This window comes from Aptenodytes patagonicus, chromosome Z (assembly GCF_965638725.1).
Source record: "Aptenodytes patagonicus chromosome Z, bAptPat1.pri.cur, whole genome shotgun sequence".
In the NCBI taxonomy this organism is placed as follows: domain Eukaryota; kingdom Metazoa; phylum Chordata; class Aves; order Sphenisciformes; family Spheniscidae; genus Aptenodytes; species Aptenodytes patagonicus.
In genome coordinates, this window is record NC_134982.1 from 32,386,628 (window position 1) to 32,404,914 (window position 18,287).

The window sequence follows — 18,287 nt, forward strand, 5'->3', positions numbered from 1 at the left end:
ATATGCAGAGGTCACAGACACTGTTGCTGGTATCACAGTGGGCTCTGGTTGCCCTCTACAGCAGTCCCGGGGGGTGTTAGAAGGATTTCCAGAGAACCAGATGTGCTTTGAGGCATGGTCTAGTAGGTATTGGTTAGCTACACCTTTTAGCCCTTCTGGTGAAGGCAGCTTCGCAAAGCCAGGTGTTAACTTCAGTCACCGATCTTCTGTTTGACCTGCAGTCTTTAGATCCACAAAAAGATTTTACACATGTAACACTGCATATTAAGTACCAAATGTGACCAATACACAAACTACATATGCTAGATATGCTATAATACACTGTAACTACTACAGCTAATCCCTGCAGTCCCAGAGAACTGCTGTTACCATGTAGCCCTGTAATACTCTATCGCCATTCCTAGTAGCAGGCCATAAGCTTTGTACTGAGTTTGCAAGGCCTCAGGGCTGACGTTTTTCAAGCCTGCTCTATCTAAACTTTTCTCGACCTGCCTGCAGCTTGGTGTTATTTGGCTTGTCTCTGGCAGCAATTTTGCTAAGTGATCTGTTTTCTATGGCTAATTTGTTTTATTTTTGTTATCTTTGCATGGTACCGCCATGATTTTATGACTAACGTAGTTATGTAGTGTAGATAAATGCAGGCTTGGTATGATAGCAAAAAATTCTTAGTTATATATATAAGCTCTGTTTCCCCTTTGGCCATAAACAACACTTTAAGTGTACCTGTCATTAAGCTTAGTCTAATCTGTATTCTTCCTTCAGCATACTGAGGGTAAATGCACCTTTTCATACAGTTCCATTGAGGTACTTGTTTGAAAACAGGGGAGATGTGCAGCAAAACCAAATGTGGCTATCCAAGGCTGCTTTTGTGTGCTCCAGAAGCCTCAGGAAGGATGCAATTGTACGGTGCATAAGCTGCTTTTAGTTCCCAGTATGGAAAATGTTTCTATATTCCATTAGATCTATCCCTTTTCCCACCTTCGGTTCCTCTGCTAAGCATCTCATAATGAGCCCCGTGCAATGCCAAAATGCTCTTCCCCTGCATCCCATAATGCGTCCCACAGCACACCACTAGGCAGCAGCTCCCTCAGTCTGAAAGTTGCTGTGGTGTTGGTTCATCCTGGTGGGCTTCAGACCTGGGGCTGAGGCTTTCTTGGGAGAGCCCTGGGAGGGGCCCAGGCAGGGTGTCCCTTCCTCTGAGTCTTTTATTTGGCTTCCCACCTGCCTTGGGGCCTCTGTGCTCCTCTGTGCTTGTGGAGATGGGTCTCTGATGGGCTGATATCTCCTGTGATGGGCCTGGGCGCAACAGGAACAGGGTGTTATTTGGGCTCCCCCACCTGCCATTGCCTCTCTGTGGGGGTGCAGAGGAGCTTATATCATACAACCTAACATTCCACATCCTCCTTTCTGACGGGCTCATGTTATACGATTTCAGAAGATTTGGACCCAAGTCAGTGAATGAAACCGATCTTTGTCAAGCACCTCCAGAGCAATGTGCTGTATCAACAGAAAACCCAATGGCTTCCAGGTAGGATCCCGGTGGCTTCTCAACCACCTGTTGGCTTATGGCCCATAAAAACATTAACTACCTATTGCAGATGGCAGTACCTGATACTTATGGCATAGAGAGCACAGGGGCTTGGGTGTCCTTCCCCTCCTCCAGTACACATCTCTGCCACGCGCATGCTGCCATGGGTTACAGTTTTGAATTTGCTTTATATTCCACCCAGCAAAGGTACTCGCTAGTAAACTGTTCTCACAATGGCTCCATGGTTCTTTGGTAGATTAATGTCCTGAGTAATATTCTTATTTTGGGTTGCTTTCTTTCAGGAAAGTTGTGGCAGAGATCTTGTTAGGGTTATGTTTCATAACATAAGAAGCATTACCACAGCAAAGGAACTGTATACCACACTATATTATCAGATTGTGTTACCAGGTTGTTGAATTGGAGTTTTATCCCTCAGCAGGATCTTTAAGTGGCAGGGAACAGAGCTATTTAAATAAAGTTGGATTGCTGCTTTGTCTCTGGAGAAGCAGCACATAGCTCCTGGACTTCACGGACATCCCGGGTGCTGTGTAATCATCCAGATTTCCAGTCCTTTGGCACCAGTCTTCTTCCACCTAAGTAGATTTCATCAGGCAAGTCATCCGTTTGGGGAGTGAAGCATATGATTTCACCATGAAACAATGTTTCCTGTCAAAAAAGAAAAAAAAAAAAAAGGCAAGCAGCCACTCGGCCTGAGCGGTGTGCGGTGCCGCTCCCGCCGGGTACCCTTTTTCCTGAGGAGGAAAGCAACGGAGAGCGGCGGCGGTGCCCGCTTTCGGTTTTGTTTCCCGAGAGCCCGCGGCTTTCGGGAATGGAAGAGTCACCCGGGAGGGCTCCCTGGCCCGCTCCGCCTGAAGCGCCGGGAAACGCGGGGCTGGGAGCACGGCTCCGGGGCTTTTCGGCCCAGCTTTCCGCGGAGAGCCACAGCCGGAGGATTTCCCGGCACGGCCTCCGACGACGAACTCGCAGCGGGGGCGGGCGGGGAAGGCCCGGGCCGGGGTCTAACGCACCGGATCCAACCGGCGAGGGAGGGCCGGGCCGAGGTGGGGCGGCCGCCGCCGGCAGCAGCCAGCGCCCCGAGGATCCGCCAGGTAGGGGGGAGCTGGGCTGGGGGTCGGCCGGGAGGGTCTCTGCTCCCCCCCTCCCCGGGTCCGCTGTCTGCGAGGGCGGGAGCGCGTGTTCCTCCGCCTCCCGGCAGCTCCTGTGCCCGGGAAGGGGGAGGCGGCTGGTCACGGAGCTCAGCCCGGCGAAGGGCTGCCGGCAGCGGGTGCCCCGGCCCGGTTCTGCAGGGACCTCGTCCTGCCGTGACGCCTCCATGGCACAGGCAGCTGCCGGAGCCTTCCCGGGCGCTTTCTCCCCGAGGGCGGCTCCGGCCCTATTTTTTACTTAGGAGTACCCATGACAGGCCAGACTGAGATACTTGTCTGGAAAATCTGTTGCAGAACACAGGTAAAACAAACAAAAACCCACCAACTGCAGTATATAACTATGCTGTAAAACTTGTGTGTGTCTATATAGATGCGTGTGTGTGTGTGTATAAAAGAAACAACACCCACCCCACCCCCAAACCAAAAAAACCCTGTCCTGGTCTTCTGTTTGCTACTAAATACTTACATGGAAAAAGCAGCCCTGTCACCTCAAGTCAAGCAATGACAAAGGGGAAACTAAATTCATGACATTGAAAGCTAGCTACATCAGTGGCTTCTGTGGTCTCACAGTCAGTATTTTACAAATTTGTTTCAGTTTCTTTTTGTTGCATCTTTTTTTTCTGAGAAAATGTCGTTAAACCTGTTTTTAAGCACAGAAGAAATCAGTGGAAATTAACCTTCATCCGTCTCACCTATCGCGGAAATCCACCCCCTCAACCTCCTAAGGTAGTTTCAGGTTATTAGAACCTAAATGTTACATTCAGCTATTTCATATACCACTGTCTCCATGTTCCTCCCACACGTCAAGTTAAAAGGTTAACTCTTACCAGTTTTTTGTATTATGTGTTTTTGCTTCCGTGACAGATACTGTGAGTGGGCTGTCAAGTGGAAGGAAGAAAATCATTCCTGAAAACTTTTAAGTGGCCATTTCACGGTATTTTAACTCTTCCGAGAATCTCAACCCTTTTGTGAGATATGCAAAGACAACATAAGTGGGTGAACTTACACTGAAACATATGTTTAAAGTTGTATTTTGTGCTGTTGACCAGGTTGTCCCACTACAGTCTGCAAGTTCATGTGAGTACATCCTTTGGCTTCTAATACTTGGGGTCTTTTTCTGTATTCTTGAATGGCTTCTGGAATCAAGAGAAAGAAAAAGACAGTGCTCTTTATTTTTTGCTAAGCTAATGCATAGGCTTAACAACTCTTTTTGCACCACACAGTGGCAAGGCAAGGGGCCTTCATTATGCTCAAATCTTAGGGACAGAATATCTGTTCTTACCAGAGGTGGGCAGGCAATGGTCTTCCCATTATTCCTGCTTATGGCCTTTGCAGACATGAGTAAGTTGTGTAGAAATTTCCAGTCAATATTAGCAGCTGTTTGGCACCGCTTGAGATTAATACTGTAGGGACCCTAAGTTTGTGTAGATGGATGACTTCTTGCTACTGGTATTCCAAGGACTGTTGCTCATACAGCTTTGATCAGATGACATGTTTCTTAAAATGCCTGTGGCATTTTATGTACTAATTTTCCCAACATTTCTGTCTCTGGTTACAGTGAACCACGGTTAGCAATACAGAATTTTCCCTAGTGGGGAATTTTCCAATAATGGGGAAGTTTCCTAAAGAAGTAGGTGGAGTTACATCAACATTTAAGTTCTGTCCCAAGAAGTCTTTGGGCAAATAGTTCTGTTTTTCCTGTCTTCTTCATTTGATTGTGAGGGAAACATACAGCAGCAATACTGAAGAACATTTTGCACAGTGAATATCTTTTTGCTTTTATAAAACTGTTTGCCATAGATATCAGAAGCCGGCAGTACGAGAGAAGGGGCATTGTGGTAGGTTCTGTAAGAAAAATCATGAGAAGATTGCACCTTTGGTAAAGATCTTTGATTGGCATCTAGGTCTCAAGCTGCTTCAACCAATCCAGCCAGGGGATCCTTCTGCTCAGGATGAAACAGGAAAAGGGTCTGTAATGGTTATTGCAGCGTGTTTTTTCGTGCCTATCTGTATTTGACCTGGACCTACTTTTTTTCTCTCTGAAAGTGAAAAATTGATTACAGCAGCAGACTTTCTCAGTCTTGAGGAATTTTGTAAGTAATAGTCATACTTCTTTGTGTGTAGTAAGGCTTGTTTTCCTCTACAGGGAAGAAAGCATGCAAATTAAAGTTCAGCAATTGCAGGATACAAGCATGGGTCTTAGAACCATAAAACTTACTTGTTGTCATCCGTCTTCTGGGAGTTAATCAGAACACCTCTCCTGGAGTTCATGCCGACATTCAGATTTCCTGACAAAAACGTGGGTATGGGTTGTATGCATGGGTATGGGTATCCTTCTGTGAGTGTAGTGCACGTGCTATTTGTTCTGAGCAGTCTCTCAGCTACAGCCTCTACTTTAAAAAAAGTAGAAAGTATTTTGGGGCTGTGTGCGCTACAACTCTGGTCGTTCTGGCATGGGGAATGCACAGAGGTGCTCACCTATACCCATCAGTCTCAGTGGCTTGCTCTTCTGCAGGCTTGCCTCTAAAGTAAGCGTGGTCAGAGCACACTTGTGAGATTGGTATGCCTCTATCTTGTTTGAGAAGCTTTACCCTGGAGCTTAGTTCGTGCTCTGGACTGCTTGTTACTCAGGCAGTGGCATCATGATGAAGGCATTCTCATGTGTGCACATCACCAGAAACAATTAGGGACCCACAGGATTAGGCAGCAGTTTGCCAGTGCTTTTAAGAACATCACTTGTGGCTAAGGAATAATTATTGGGTACCTAACCATGTTAAGAAGCCTGGGATTTATTTATCAATGAAACAGAGCTTTCACCCTGAGGATCTTACTTCTATTTTCCTGTCCCTGTTAGCAGAACATCCTTTTGTAATTGCTCATGCCTGCTTAACAACGTATTAGATTGACTCCCTTTCTCAGCTCCATCTGTGTTGCCTTCTGCAAACCTGCTATTGGGATCAGGCAGCAGCAATCTGAGGAAAAAAGTAGCTTGAATCAAATTCTTATGAAGAGTCTAATTCCCTTAAGCCACAACACTGTAAAGGCACGTGTCTTATGATTCAGGACAGTATTGTTACTTTATTATCATCTTAAAATTGACAACCAGAGAAAGAAAGACAAAACGTTACCAAAAATGGTAAGAGTCACAGTCCAGATAGAATTTCATCAGTTAGGTTGCGTGACAGGTATTACAGTTGCCTAATTTCTTATGCAAATGCTGAAACTACCACTGGAAAACAGTTGAAGGCAACCTTTCCTTATTTTTATGGCTGTTTGGGTATCCAAAATGAGGACTTTATTTAGATAAAATTCTACAGTTCTCTGTACTCATGAAAGACTTCCATTACAGTGAGTTTGAATTTTTCTTGGGAGTAATTTGAAAAATGATGGCAGTGTTTGCCATAGTTTTGCTCTGACTTAAAATACACGCTTAGCAAGTGCAGTGGGTGTGTGAAGGTTGAATTGACACTGTATGAATTGACATTAATCAGTGTTTTATAATGTTAAAGTGTTGTGTAGGAGTATAAAAGCTATGTCAATAAAGAGAGGAAAAACTTCTGACAGAAAATTGAAATAATTTACAGGTTCAGAGGTAAAGCAGCAGAAATTCAAGAAAATAGATTTTGTTTGTAGGCTGACTGGTTTTGTCACTGTTTTACAAAGGCACTATTGTGTAAATACTTGTGAAGTGATTAATTACCACATGAATTCTATTCACTATATATGTAACTTCACAAGCCCCATTGTAAGTACGGTGAGACCACGTGTTATAAAACAGGGTATGTTCACAGTATGTTAAAGGAAGGCAAGCAGGTGGGGAAGCACTAAGTTCTATTTCTTCCACTGAATGCGTATAGAAAACTCCTCCATTCTCCTCCTAGCAGGAGCAACACTCCCTGCTACAGTTTAGGGGAACAATTGGGTATTTGTGAGTATTTATTTACTAATTGACAGTGGTAAAGCATATATTTTGCCATAACCAAGGACAAATGTTTAAAGCAAATAAAATTAGATGTTCATCCTGGACCCATGCAGGAAGCTTTCTGCCTGATCATCTACTGTATTTAAAGGTGCAATTTTGTCATGTTTTCGGCTAGAGTGGAATTCAGTGCCTTCTGTCCAGTTCTTTGTGTGGAGTGACTACAAAGTGTATTTTACAGTGCAAGTTAGAAAATGAGCAGATATTTATATTTGTCTATTATTTTATCATTTTAGGTTCTATCTACATGATGGAAAAGCCTTTGCTTTTGTACATATTTTTATTCTACTGGCATTTCCTAAATGGTAAGAAGCTGAGTCATAAGAAGCAGTAGAACTGTTTAAGTATGTTTCCTTTCCATGTAAAAGCACAGAAATGTTAATTCCTCAGTCTTCCTTCAGGTGCTAGCATTTGGGGTTTTTTCCTTAATGTTTTAAATAAAAAGGTCTTAGCATGCTTTTACATTAAACTAGGTATGTGTGCTTAATATGTGTGCTTTGATACAGGGCCAGGTTGAAATCTCTGTCAGTGTTTCAGCATAGACACCATTTCAGACAAGGTACCATTCGCATTAAACAAAAAGTTTTATTGGCACTGTCAAACCTGGGAATTGTCATGTATTCTTTAACATTGTGTGTAAAAACAATTGACATTTATATAAACAGAACATTCCTACCCGAGGCACTAACAATTGCCTGTTACCGTGGCAGTGTTCTGAAAGCAGCAGCTGAGGGGCTGTGCACATACATTTGCCTGTTTTTAGTACAGCATCACACTGCGTGTGTGCACAAAGCAGGTGTTTGCAGGTATAAATAGCCCAGTTTGTCCCAAACTTGGGCAAGTGCATACAAAAATGTTTAACTTTTCTGAACAGGGCAGACACTTTTTGTCCTTAAAATGTCCTATGTATATGGTAAGACATGACTTCGAAGATTAGGCTTAAAATTGGAAAATTAAGTTTTCTTCCAAATTTTGTTTTTCAGCTTTATTCACGGTTGAAGCTCCCCAGTCACTCTACACGGTGGAACATGGGAACAACGTGACCATGGAATGCACATTTCCAGTGAATGGGAAATTAAAGTTTAGAGATTTAAGTGTCAGCTGGGAAAAGAAAGATGAGTTAAGGAAGCAGGTTTATGAACTTCTCAAAGGAGAGGAAGACTTTGAAAGTCAGCACAGTGACTTTAAGGGAAGAATAAAATTGTTGAAAGAGAATCTGAACTTGGGACAGTCTCTCCTTCAGATCACTGATGTGAAGCTCAGAGATGCAGGGGTTTACCGCTGTCTTATTGGCTACGGGGGAGCTGACTACAAGACAATCAGTCTGAAAGTTAAGGGTGAGAGTGCTACTGCAGGAGGTTCAGTGCTATCTGATACTGTTAAAAGATTTCAGAGGAGTCCCCGAAGTAAGACATGTCTGGTTTAATGTTTAAAGAAGCCTCTCCAGAGACAGAAACCACCTCATGGCTGTTGTGCAGCTGTACAACTTTGTGTTTCTGTCTAGGTTGAATCCATGTTCTGTCCTTTATTTCCCATTATGATATATGAGGAATGGTGTTGCAAAAACCATTTAGACAGGACAAAGACCAGAAAGCTAATGCGATTTTCTAAACAGCATTAAAATTTAATAATGTATTTTAACTGTACCTCCAGTTACTATGGAGAGGCACAACAGTGATATTTACTTTTCCTGTCAAGAGTATTATTTACAAAATCCAAGCTGATGTACAGAAACTTGGCCCAGGGGCTGGGGATAAAGAAAAGGTGTCTTGTTAATATATGCTGTTCTTCTAGCTTCCTACTAGTAATAATTTTCTTCCATTTGTTTAGCTCCTTACAGAACTATAGCTCAAGGAGTTGTGAGCACAGGAGACAACAAATGGAAGTTGACATGTCAGTCAGAAGGATACCCACAAGCTGAAGTGATATGGCAAAACGGAGAATATGAAGATTTGACTGATAAGGCAAACACAAGTTATGAAACTGGAAGTGACCAGCTGTATCGTGTGACAAGTACCCTTACAATCAAAAGTAGGATTGATGAGATTTTTTACTGTATATTCTGGAATAAAGAGCTGCAAGAAAATACATCTGCCATTTTACATATAGCAGGTAACATTTCTAAATTTAATTTATGGTAACACACTTCAAGGTACTGTGTCATTTTGTCCCATTTGAATCAGCCATGATTTGTTCCTCTTTCCTATCTAATTTTAAAAGGGCTAAAAAGAAATACCTGTGTTGGTAAGTTTTGCTATTAGTGTACATTTCCACAATACTAACATGTTCATCATGCATGTGTGGATGGAATTCAAGGATAGGAATTTTGCATGACCTACAGTTATGTGAAAATTGAGTCTGAGTGTCAAAAAAAGTTCCATTATTTGAAAAGTATATAGCTCGGAGCATAGAAATGAAACCCTCCCGTATAAATTAAACACACCTTCCAAGAATGTTCTGTTTTGCTGATGATAACTGTCAAATAAATTTGAACAATATGTTCTTTTCCTGCCACTATGGTGTTGCTTTGAGCATATTTAAATTTAACAAATTGTACACAGATTTTTTTTCTCATAAAGTCTGGATTGAAGGAAGATGAATGAATGGGGAAGGCCAATACAATTTCTCATTAGACCTTTTAGCTGGGCACCACCCCTACTGCTTTTGCTTTTGGTTACTCTTTTAATTTCTGCAGTGTACCCTGATGTTTGCACAAGCTTTCAACCAGACTGGAGACCTGATGCAACTCAAAAATAATCTCTCTGATATGAGACTGTTACTTGGTCAGGCCATTTTTCTGGTCCTGTTCACCATGCAGTTTTAAAAACGCCTGTGCTGGCACACATTTTGGGACTGACAAGGGTGGAAACAGGCAGCTGAGAGTTTCCTCAGCTCTTTCTCAAGTTATCCTTTCAGCGAGTGGTGAGTGGGCAAGTTTGGTTTTAACAAGAAATGCCTCTGGGATTCAGGGAGGTCACTTATCCTTTGCATTCAGAGCTTTACCAGATGAAAGGGACTCTCTGTTCTCTTTCTCAGTCAGCTCTTTCCTGTAGTCCTGACAGGAAACTGAGCTAGATGTAACACTTTGTACCTTGGTGACAAGCAAGATTTGTGATGGGAGTCAAAGGCACTATCACATGGAATGCAGGAAGCAAAGATAAATATGAATATGTTCTATCTTTTTTTCCTTTATTGGGATAATGAGATATGGTGAAGTGCATCATCAGCACCTGACCTTAGACACAATCTAAAATGCTATTATCATGTCTGAACTGCTCATAGCAAAAATAACATGGTGAAAATGAAAGGAAAAGGGAGAAGCACATGCAATTGTGTAATGTCTTTCCCCGACTTGTTTTTCTTGAAGATTCAGCTGATGGTGTTCTGTGGACTGAGAGCAGACGCTTTGTTGGAACAATTCTCATTGTAACTGCCTTCTTTGGATCAGTGCTTCTATTTATGCTCTGCATAAGAAAAGGTATTCAGATTATTTATTTTAGTGTATCTCAGTTATTATGAATCTGTTCTGTTAATTCATCCTCGCAGAGAAGGAATGAGATAATAAAAGTCTGCCTTAGGTCTTTCATCCTGAAACCACTAAATTTTTTACTACATTGTTTATTTCTTTTTCTTTATCTGACTTAGTTTAGTATTAGCAAGTTAGCAGAGTGGAACAGGTTGTCAGCTCCTCACAAACCACTTACGCATGCACCTCTATTATTTTTTCTTATAGGTAATGATGTAGAGCAGTAAGATTAGTGTCTAATCCATTCAAACATCAAAGCACAGCTTATGCACCTACTGGAAATGGAAGTTTCCTGTTCTGTGTCCTCCCTTTTGACTGGGGACCGGAATGCTGGGAGCAGACAGGGCACTGGAGGTTTTTTAGGTTTTTTTTCCTGCATTCTCTGAAAAATTTCACTGAACTGTGAGCATGTGGGGTTTTTGTAATCTAATTGTTATGAATTCTACATATATCTTTATTCTGGTTAAAACACCATAAAAATGGTGGACTACGTATGAAGTGATATGTCCAAGGTTTTGAGTCTGAAACATTTTTTTTCACAAGAAGGAATATTCCCACTGTGGCTTCATACCACTTGATTCATTTCCTTGTTAAGTTTTGAGCTTTTTCAGTTCACTTCACTGACTTGAATTGGACATTTTCAGCATCACAGTATGCTGAAGAGCTAAAGCATTGGTGGTAATCTGTTTTCACTTGCTAGCTAACCAAAGAAAAAACTTGAAGAAATAATTTTTAGGGTATCTGAGCATGAAAAGAATATGGTTTGCCCCCAAATTAAAGAAAAAATGTTTGAAACGTGTTGCTTAATCTGAAATAAGTACTTTTTCTTTTCTTTATTTGGTTGTTTGTGGGTTTTTTTTTCCTTGGAGGGAAGGTAGGTGTGTTTGAGGATTTTATATTCAGGGGTATTTTTTACTCTTCATTTTAACAGATACAATAAAGTCATGCAGATCTCAGAACATCCATAGGACTCATTTGAAAATGTTGAAAGGAAAGCGTTCTTGCTGAACATTCTGGTTTTGGCCAGAACTCCTCCTCTGTGTAACAAAGTTGTGGATTTTTTTAGCTGATGCGTAGCTACTTCTTTTTTTCCAAATAACTTTTTAAATTTTTTTTTGGTCAAGTTGTCTGCAGAGAAAAAGTACAAGAGGCATTGAAGCTGATACAGTACTCTTAGCATTATAATATCATACTGGCATGACTCTGTAAATTATTACCACAAATGCTCCAAAAACCTGAACAAGGCAGTTGACTAAATACTTGTCTCGAAATTCTTGAATTTTGTAGGAGATGTAAATGTGTGTAGCTAACATGAGACTCAGCTGGAACTAATGCAAAGGCTAGTTGTACTGTCTTTTCGAGTGGTATCTCAAAAGCTTCCACACTAAGAGATGTGTACTTTCTGAGGCAGTATAGCAGAACTGTTGGTTTTCCTGTCTGCCAGCTCTCTTTTCCACAGTGAAAACCAGAAACAGCCCTAATTTCTGTCTGGAAATTAGACAAAACCATCTATAAGCAAACTCTACACTCAGCACTCATGTTCAAGTGCCATAAAATAAATACAAGATAGAACTAAATGTGGATATTCAGTGTTTTGGTCACAAACTCATCTCCTGCATTGGTACTATGGACACATGTCCTGGGAGAAGTGTTTGTAAGCTTAACAGGCTTGCAGGTGATGCTAACAGGCTGCAGAAGGTCTGTAGATAACCGTGCATGTATAAGAATTTGTGCTAAGAACATGATAGGAGTAGGAGCAGAACATGAAAGTGGAAGAAGGGACAGCAAAATCCTTGACTTCTGAGAAGATTCCCATCTGGGGATTTCAGTGAAGGTCAGAAGTTTCCTAGGTTGCTTAAATAATATTTATTGTTTGTGTGTATACATGATAATGTATATACATGTCATGATGTGATTATCATGATTATGTTATATATATATATATATGTGTGTGTGTGTGTGTGTCATAAACTACAAGTTGATTCAGAAGCTAAAGTAGTAGCAACAGGTTTTTCTCTTAAAACTCAAGCTGTGCTAGATGACCAGACAAGCGATTCTTTCAGAATGGAACCTCCCTGGAATATGGGCCTTTTTCCCCTCAAAAAGCACTGAGAAGGTGATCCACTTCTTATTCTCTGTTGCCCAATATGTTCAAATTCTGGGTGAAAATATACAATGGAAAACCATTTCATAGAACCATAGAATAGTTTGGGTTGGAAGGGACCTCTAAAGGTCATCTAGTCCAACCTCCCTGCTGTGGGCAGGGACATTTTCAGCTAAATCAGGTTGCTCAGAGCCCCGTCCGACCTGACCTTGAATGTTTGCAGGGATGGGGCATCCACCACTTCTCTGGGCAACTTGTTCTAGCATTTCACCACCCTCAGTGTAAAAAATGTCTTCCTTATATCTAGTCTACATCTACCCCCCTCTAGTTTAAAGCCATTCCCCCTTGTCCTGTCGCAACAGGCCCTGCTAAAAAGTTTGCCGCCATCTTTTTTATAAGTCCCCTTTAAGTACTGATAGGCTGCAAGAAGGTCTCCCCGAAGCCTCCTTTTCTCTAGGCTGAACAACCCCAACTCTCTCAGCCTTTCTTCACAGGAGAGGTGTTCCATCCCCCTGATCATTTTCGTGGCCCCCTTCTGGACCCGCTCCAACAGATCTGTGTCTTTCTTATGCTGAGGGCTCCAGAGCTGGACGCAGTACTCCAGGTGGGGTCTCGCCAGAGCATAGTAGAGGGGCAGAATCACCTCCCTCAACCTGCTGGCCACGCTTCTTTTGATGCAGCCCAGGATACGACTGGTCTTCTGGGCTGCGAGCGCACATTGCTGGCTCATGCCCAGCTTTTCATCCACCAGTACCCCCAAGTCCTTCTCGGCAGGGCTGCTCTCAATCCCTTTAGCCCCCAGCCTGTATTGATACCGGGGGTTGCCCCGACCCAGGTACAGGACCTTGCATTTGGCCTTGTTGAACCTCATGAGGTTCACGTGGGCCCCCTTCTCGAGCTTGCCCAGGTCCCTCTGGCGTGTCGACCACACCACTCAGCTTGGTGTCATCTGCAGGCTTGCTGAGGGTGCACTTGATCCCACTGTCTGTGTCATTGATGAAGATATTAAACAGTACCTGTCCCAATACAGACCCCTGCGGGACACCACTTGTCACCAATCTCTATCTGGACATTGAGCCATTCACCACTACCCTCTGGATGCGACCATCTAACCAATTCCTCACCCACCGGACAGTCCACCCATCAAATCCAAACCTCTCTCCAGTTTAGAGAGAAGGATGTTGTGGGGGACTGTGTCAAAGGCCTTACAGAGGTCCAGATAGACGACATCTGTAGCCCTTCCCATGTCCACTGATGTAGTCACTCCATCATAGAAGGCCACTAGGTTAGTCAGGCAGGACTTGCCCTTGGTGAAGCCATGCTGGCTGTCTCAAATCACCTCCCTGTCCTCCATGTGCCTTAGCATAGCTTCCAGGAGGATCTGTTCCATGACCTTCCCAGGCACAGAGGTGAGACTGACTGGCCTGTAGTTCCCCGGGTCTTCCTTTTTTCCCTTTTTAAAAATGGGGGTTATGTTTCCCCTTTTCCAGTCAGTGGGAACTTCACCGGACTGCCACGACTTCTCAAATACGATGGATAGTGGCTTAGCAACTTCATCCGCCAATTCCTTCAGGACCCACAGATGGATCTCATTGGGTCCCATGGCCTTGTGCACCTTCAGGTGCCTTAGATGGTCTCAAACCTGATGTTCTTCCACAGTGAGTGGCTCTTCATTCTCCCAGTCCCCGCCTTTGCCTTCTGCGGCTTGGGCAGTGAAGCTTGAGCACTTGCCGGTGAAGACCAAGGCAAAAAAGTCATTGAGTACCTCCGCCTTCTCCATGTCCCAGGTAACCAGGTCTCCCGTTTTATTCCAGAGAGGGCCCACATTTTCCCTTGTCTTCCTTTTATCCCTGATGTACCTATAGAATCTTTTCTTGTTGCCCTTGACATCCCTGGCCAGATGTAATTCTGTTAGGGCTTTAGCTTTCCTAACCTGATCCCTGGCTGCTTTGACAATTTGAACAAGTATTTTTCAATGATGCTAGTGTATAGTATCGGTGGAGTTCTGGCTTAGGAACGAGGAAAGGAAATTGGAAAGGAAACTGACCGACTGGGGGCACTGAAGAATGTATTTTAAAGTCTTTGAAGAAATGGAGTGTTTTGAGAACCAATGATTATACTATGCTAAGTGTGCCCTTCCTATCAGTGTGCTTAAGCCCCCATTAGGTCTAAAGTAAGTATTCTGTTTTCTTTTTGATTTTTCTCTCTTATTTTCTTTCAGCTAGAGCAAATAAGGACAGTAGAACACCTGTGGCTCGTTCATCAATAGCAAGTATGTACATACGGCATAGATCTAGCTCAGTGTGATTCTTGTGGAAATAATTATTGAGAATTTACTTTATAATGTTGACAACCAAATGCAGATTTACATTCAACTTCCATTTTGCTTTCTACTTCTCATTTATGTAACAACTATAAATTACAATTGAAGAGTGACTTTTCATTACTATGGCAACTTCTTGAAAGGAAAACGTGAAAGAAAAGTATACTTGTTCCAGGAGCAGATGCAGTCCTGGAATGCACAAGAAAAGGACAGAGTGGTGTGCTGTGTTTTGGAAAGTTTGTGATAGGATGGGACATGCTCCCTGGAACATACACCTCAGGATGGCAGCACATCCTGGTGTGCAGACTCTGTGCTGCCATTTGAGCCATGTTGGCATGATCCTGTGTTTTCTCCAGTATTATAGTGTGCATTTGAGGGTCTTTGTCACAACCTTGAGGACAGAGGGTTTGGCCCTGTTGAGAGAAACACAGGAAGAAGCTTTAGCTTCCCTAACAGTTTCTTTTTCCTCCTGTTGAGATACTGATGCTATTTGCTATGAGCAAAGCTCAGTGAATGGCCAGTACCACCATGACAGTGAGAAATGGAGGAATAGTGGAGAGAGTTAGTATTTACAGTTGGAGAGAAGAGATTAAAATCCTTTAGCCTCCTCTCATGATGGTTTGTTTGTTTGTTTGTTTTTTAATTTGTTGTATAGTTTTATTTGGAGACCACTTCAAATTAAACTGCTGTGTGAAAGTTTAGTTCATACTGGCAGTTGGGATTTTTCCTAAGAAAACCTCTCTTGAGAATACTTGCCCAAAATGGACACAACATTTGGTATTAATCTCTTCTTCCGATCTGCATTTAAGTCACATAGTTCCTGGACAGCCTGAGACAGCTGCTTTTAACAAAGATTTATCACTATATGAAAAGTTTAAGCTATGCTGACTGTTATCTGTATGTATGTCGTTTGTTTAAAGAGCTGTCAAAAGATAAGGATACACATGACTGCAGAGATGCTTCTTTCGAAGATGAAGAGCTGAAATGTAAGTATAAATGATAAAGAGAAAAACAGTAGCAAATTGCACATAGCATAAATCATCCATGGTCATCAGTGCCTTGATTCATGGTGGGTTTATTTAGTCCCTTGTTTCAACAGACAGAGCCTTCAAGAGAAGTACAGCCTCCCATTCCCTGTCTTTCTTACAAACTCACCATCATAACTCATTGTGTACTGGGAGTTATATAAAATAATTAATCTGGTTTTAAAAATAAAAAGGAAATGCAAAGGAAAATGTGATGTGGAGATATATAACAACCCATATTAGTCTTTTCTCTAGCTCACACTTTTGCTACAGAAACAGTTTTGCCAGGTTAACTGAAGGAGTGGTGATGGCAATGGGTAGGGAGACCTTAACCCATCACAGCCACTCAAGCAAGTCTCAAGCCATGAGACTCTGTCTCAGCAAAGCAAGAAAATAAATGACCAAATCTCTGAAATCTCTAAAACATACTGTGGTATGGAACAGAAGGGTGAAGTTGTTGAGGCTTTTCCTTCATGTTCTTGCTGACTTCTAGAGCAAGTGCTTTATATTGTGTAATATTAATTACATCCCAAATTCCTCCCTGCTGCACTCTCTGGTGTAAACATAAACAAAGGTAAGCCTGCTGGTCCTGCAGGTATAGATCTCCAAGTCAAAGAGTTAGGGCCTGGGGATATGCTGCTAGGGATACCGACAGAGAGAGCACTGAATGTATTTGAAAGACTTTAAAAGAAGATTTTAAAAGAATGAGGGACCTAAGCCACAGCAATTTCACTGTATTTGCTAAAGAGCACTTCCCACCAGTGTGTTTGAACTACCACTTTATTTCCTCCCATGATCATAATCTTTTTCTATTTGACCTTTTAATTAATTTCATTTTAGTTCTTTAATTTTGACAATGAAGGGAATTTTTTTTGAACTCTAGGAAAGAGTCCCAAAGCCATGAAATGTTCTGTGACTTCATTGTTTTGTATTTTGATAATTTTTTTATATAATTCTTCCTTTTACAGACATACAAATTGAGAAGACCTAGAGAAAGCAGGGGAAGCTTTTTTCCTCTGTGGTGAAGGTTTGACAGCTCAGATGTTCTGTGTTCTGTCTATTAAGGGGGATATTAATTTTTTGTTTTTATTCTGTGATGGTAATCTTCTTCCATATCATTGTAACTCGGGAAAAACAGCAATGAAGTTAATAGAATTATTATAGCATAAAAAGTCCTTGGATTCAGGCTTCTGTATATGTGACTAGGTATGGAGGTATTTATTTAAATATCCAGGTTTCTGCTTTGTCAAGTTTATGCACTTTCGAAGATGCATTTCATTAAAAATATCTTTAAGGTAAAGCACTTTAGGTCTATGACCGTCATGAATTTCAGAGCTAGTTCTTGAATAGGCCATCTTCTGGGCTTGCTTTATCCTGCCCCCACCCCCGCCCCGCCACGAGCTCTCGGTTCCATGCAGAGATTTTGTTTTCCAGCTTTTGAAGAATTTTTTCAATACTCTGATCCTCATAAAAGATCAGGGTGCAACAAGACAAGATGCCATACAGACAGGGCATTTTCTGTCCTTACTGTAGATCTTAAAATACCAGATACTAATAGCTAAGCCTGAAATAGATGCTGTAACCCTCTTGGCAACTATGGTTGGGAAATGATTAGATAATGCTGAGCTTCTTGATCTCTTTCTCTGAAAAGTGTTTTGGGGATTTAATTTCCTTGTGATATAGCTGGCATTACTTGGTTACTGCTCATTACTCTTCTGATTTACCATTTGGGGATACTGCAACTCTTCAGACATTCAGGAAGAACAGCTCTTGATTTGGACTGCCTTTTTGTTCACCTTGGGAATGGAAGGAAGGGAACCTTTTCACTTCTAGGACATGAAATACATGCTCATTTGATTACTTAAGAAATGCTGAGGGAACATGCTCCTGGATCCCATTTCTTAAGCTATTGCTTTGTTACATTTTGCTAAGTGCATAGCTTTTTTTCTGGGTCATACACAGATGAAAAATATTTATTACAATGCTATTCACAATTATATTTTTTTAATAAAATATGTTTTGTTTTTCTTGTGTTTTTTCCTGCTCTCTTTGACTTGTCAATAAGTAGTGTTAGCACTACTTAGTTTTATTCTGGGAAAATCAGGTATCTAAGATTTGGGTAAAGTAGTGTCTACACCCATGTCATCCCTCTAAGGGCTCCCACAAAGAAGAGACAGTGGAGATCTGGAATCTCATTGGACTCAGGTTTTACTTTTCAGTTTAAAATAAATGAGTCTGTTGTGCAGTCCTAAGGATGTGAATGCAGCCCTCAGCCCAGGGCTTCACTGCTGGCAGTATTCGATCTAGCTAATGTAAAGTTGTGTTTAATACATCTCAGCAAGCTGCCCTATGAGAAATGCGTTTCATGACCATAATGGAGTTGGTAGACCTCAGTTAAGTAAAAAAGTTACTATAAAGTGGTTTCCCTAATTCATTTCAGAGCTTGCATGTTCTGATACTGATTCTTGCCATTTGATTCTTCAAGGATGCTATGTGAACTTGAACATCCCCTTCTGCTTCCCAACATGCTTTTTGAGGCCACAGTCTGGGTGTCACTGAAGGTGACGGCCAATTTTTAATTATTCCCAGAGCGCAAGAATGGCTTTGGAAATATTAGGGCCATCTGTAGAAAAAGC

At 41.9% G+C, this 18,287-nt stretch overlaps 1 protein-coding gene across 2 annotated transcripts; it reads left to right on the top strand.

Moving 5' to 3' along the window:
• The first annotated feature begins 2,313 nt into the window (after positions 1-2,313).
• CD274 (CD274 molecule) lies at positions 2,314-17,677 on the top strand. 2 transcript variants are annotated; one of them, XM_076362665.1, is made up of 9 exons: positions 2,314-2,637; positions 3,559-3,771; positions 6,910-6,978; positions 7,657-8,010; positions 8,504-8,785; positions 10,041-10,151; positions 14,525-14,575; positions 15,547-15,612; positions 16,620-17,677. In XM_076362665.1, the coding sequence occupies exons 2-9, from the start codon at positions 3,711-3,713 to the stop codon at positions 16,640-16,642; spliced, it is 1,017 nt and encodes a 338-aa protein (XP_076218780.1). In that variant the 5' UTR covers positions 2,314-2,637; positions 3,559-3,710; the 3' UTR covers positions 16,643-17,677. The 2 variants fall into 2 exon arrangements, with proteins under 2 accessions (XP_076218780.1, XP_076218781.1); XM_076362666.1 differs by lacking the exon at positions 2,314-2,637 and adding an exon at positions 4,841-4,993 and having other exon boundaries at positions 3,713-3,771.
• Positions 17,678-18,287: the final 610 nt, after the last annotated feature.

What these genes read in the sequence shown, in the direction of transcription:
- CD274 (XM_076362665.1), top strand. Translation starts at nt 3,711, where the DNA reads ATGTTTAAAGTTGTATTTTGTGCTGTTGACCAGGTTGTCCCACTACAG. An exon ending in AATCAGTCTGAAAGTTAAGG is followed by an intron (nt 8,011 to 8,503) that starts GTGAGAGTGCTA and finishes CCATTTGTTTAG; the next exon opens with CTCCTTACAGAACTATAGCT. An exon ending in TGCCATTTTACATATAGCAG is followed by an intron (nt 8,786 to 10,040) that starts GTAACATTTCTA and finishes TTTTTCTTGAAG; the next exon opens with ATTCAGCTGATGGTGTTCTG.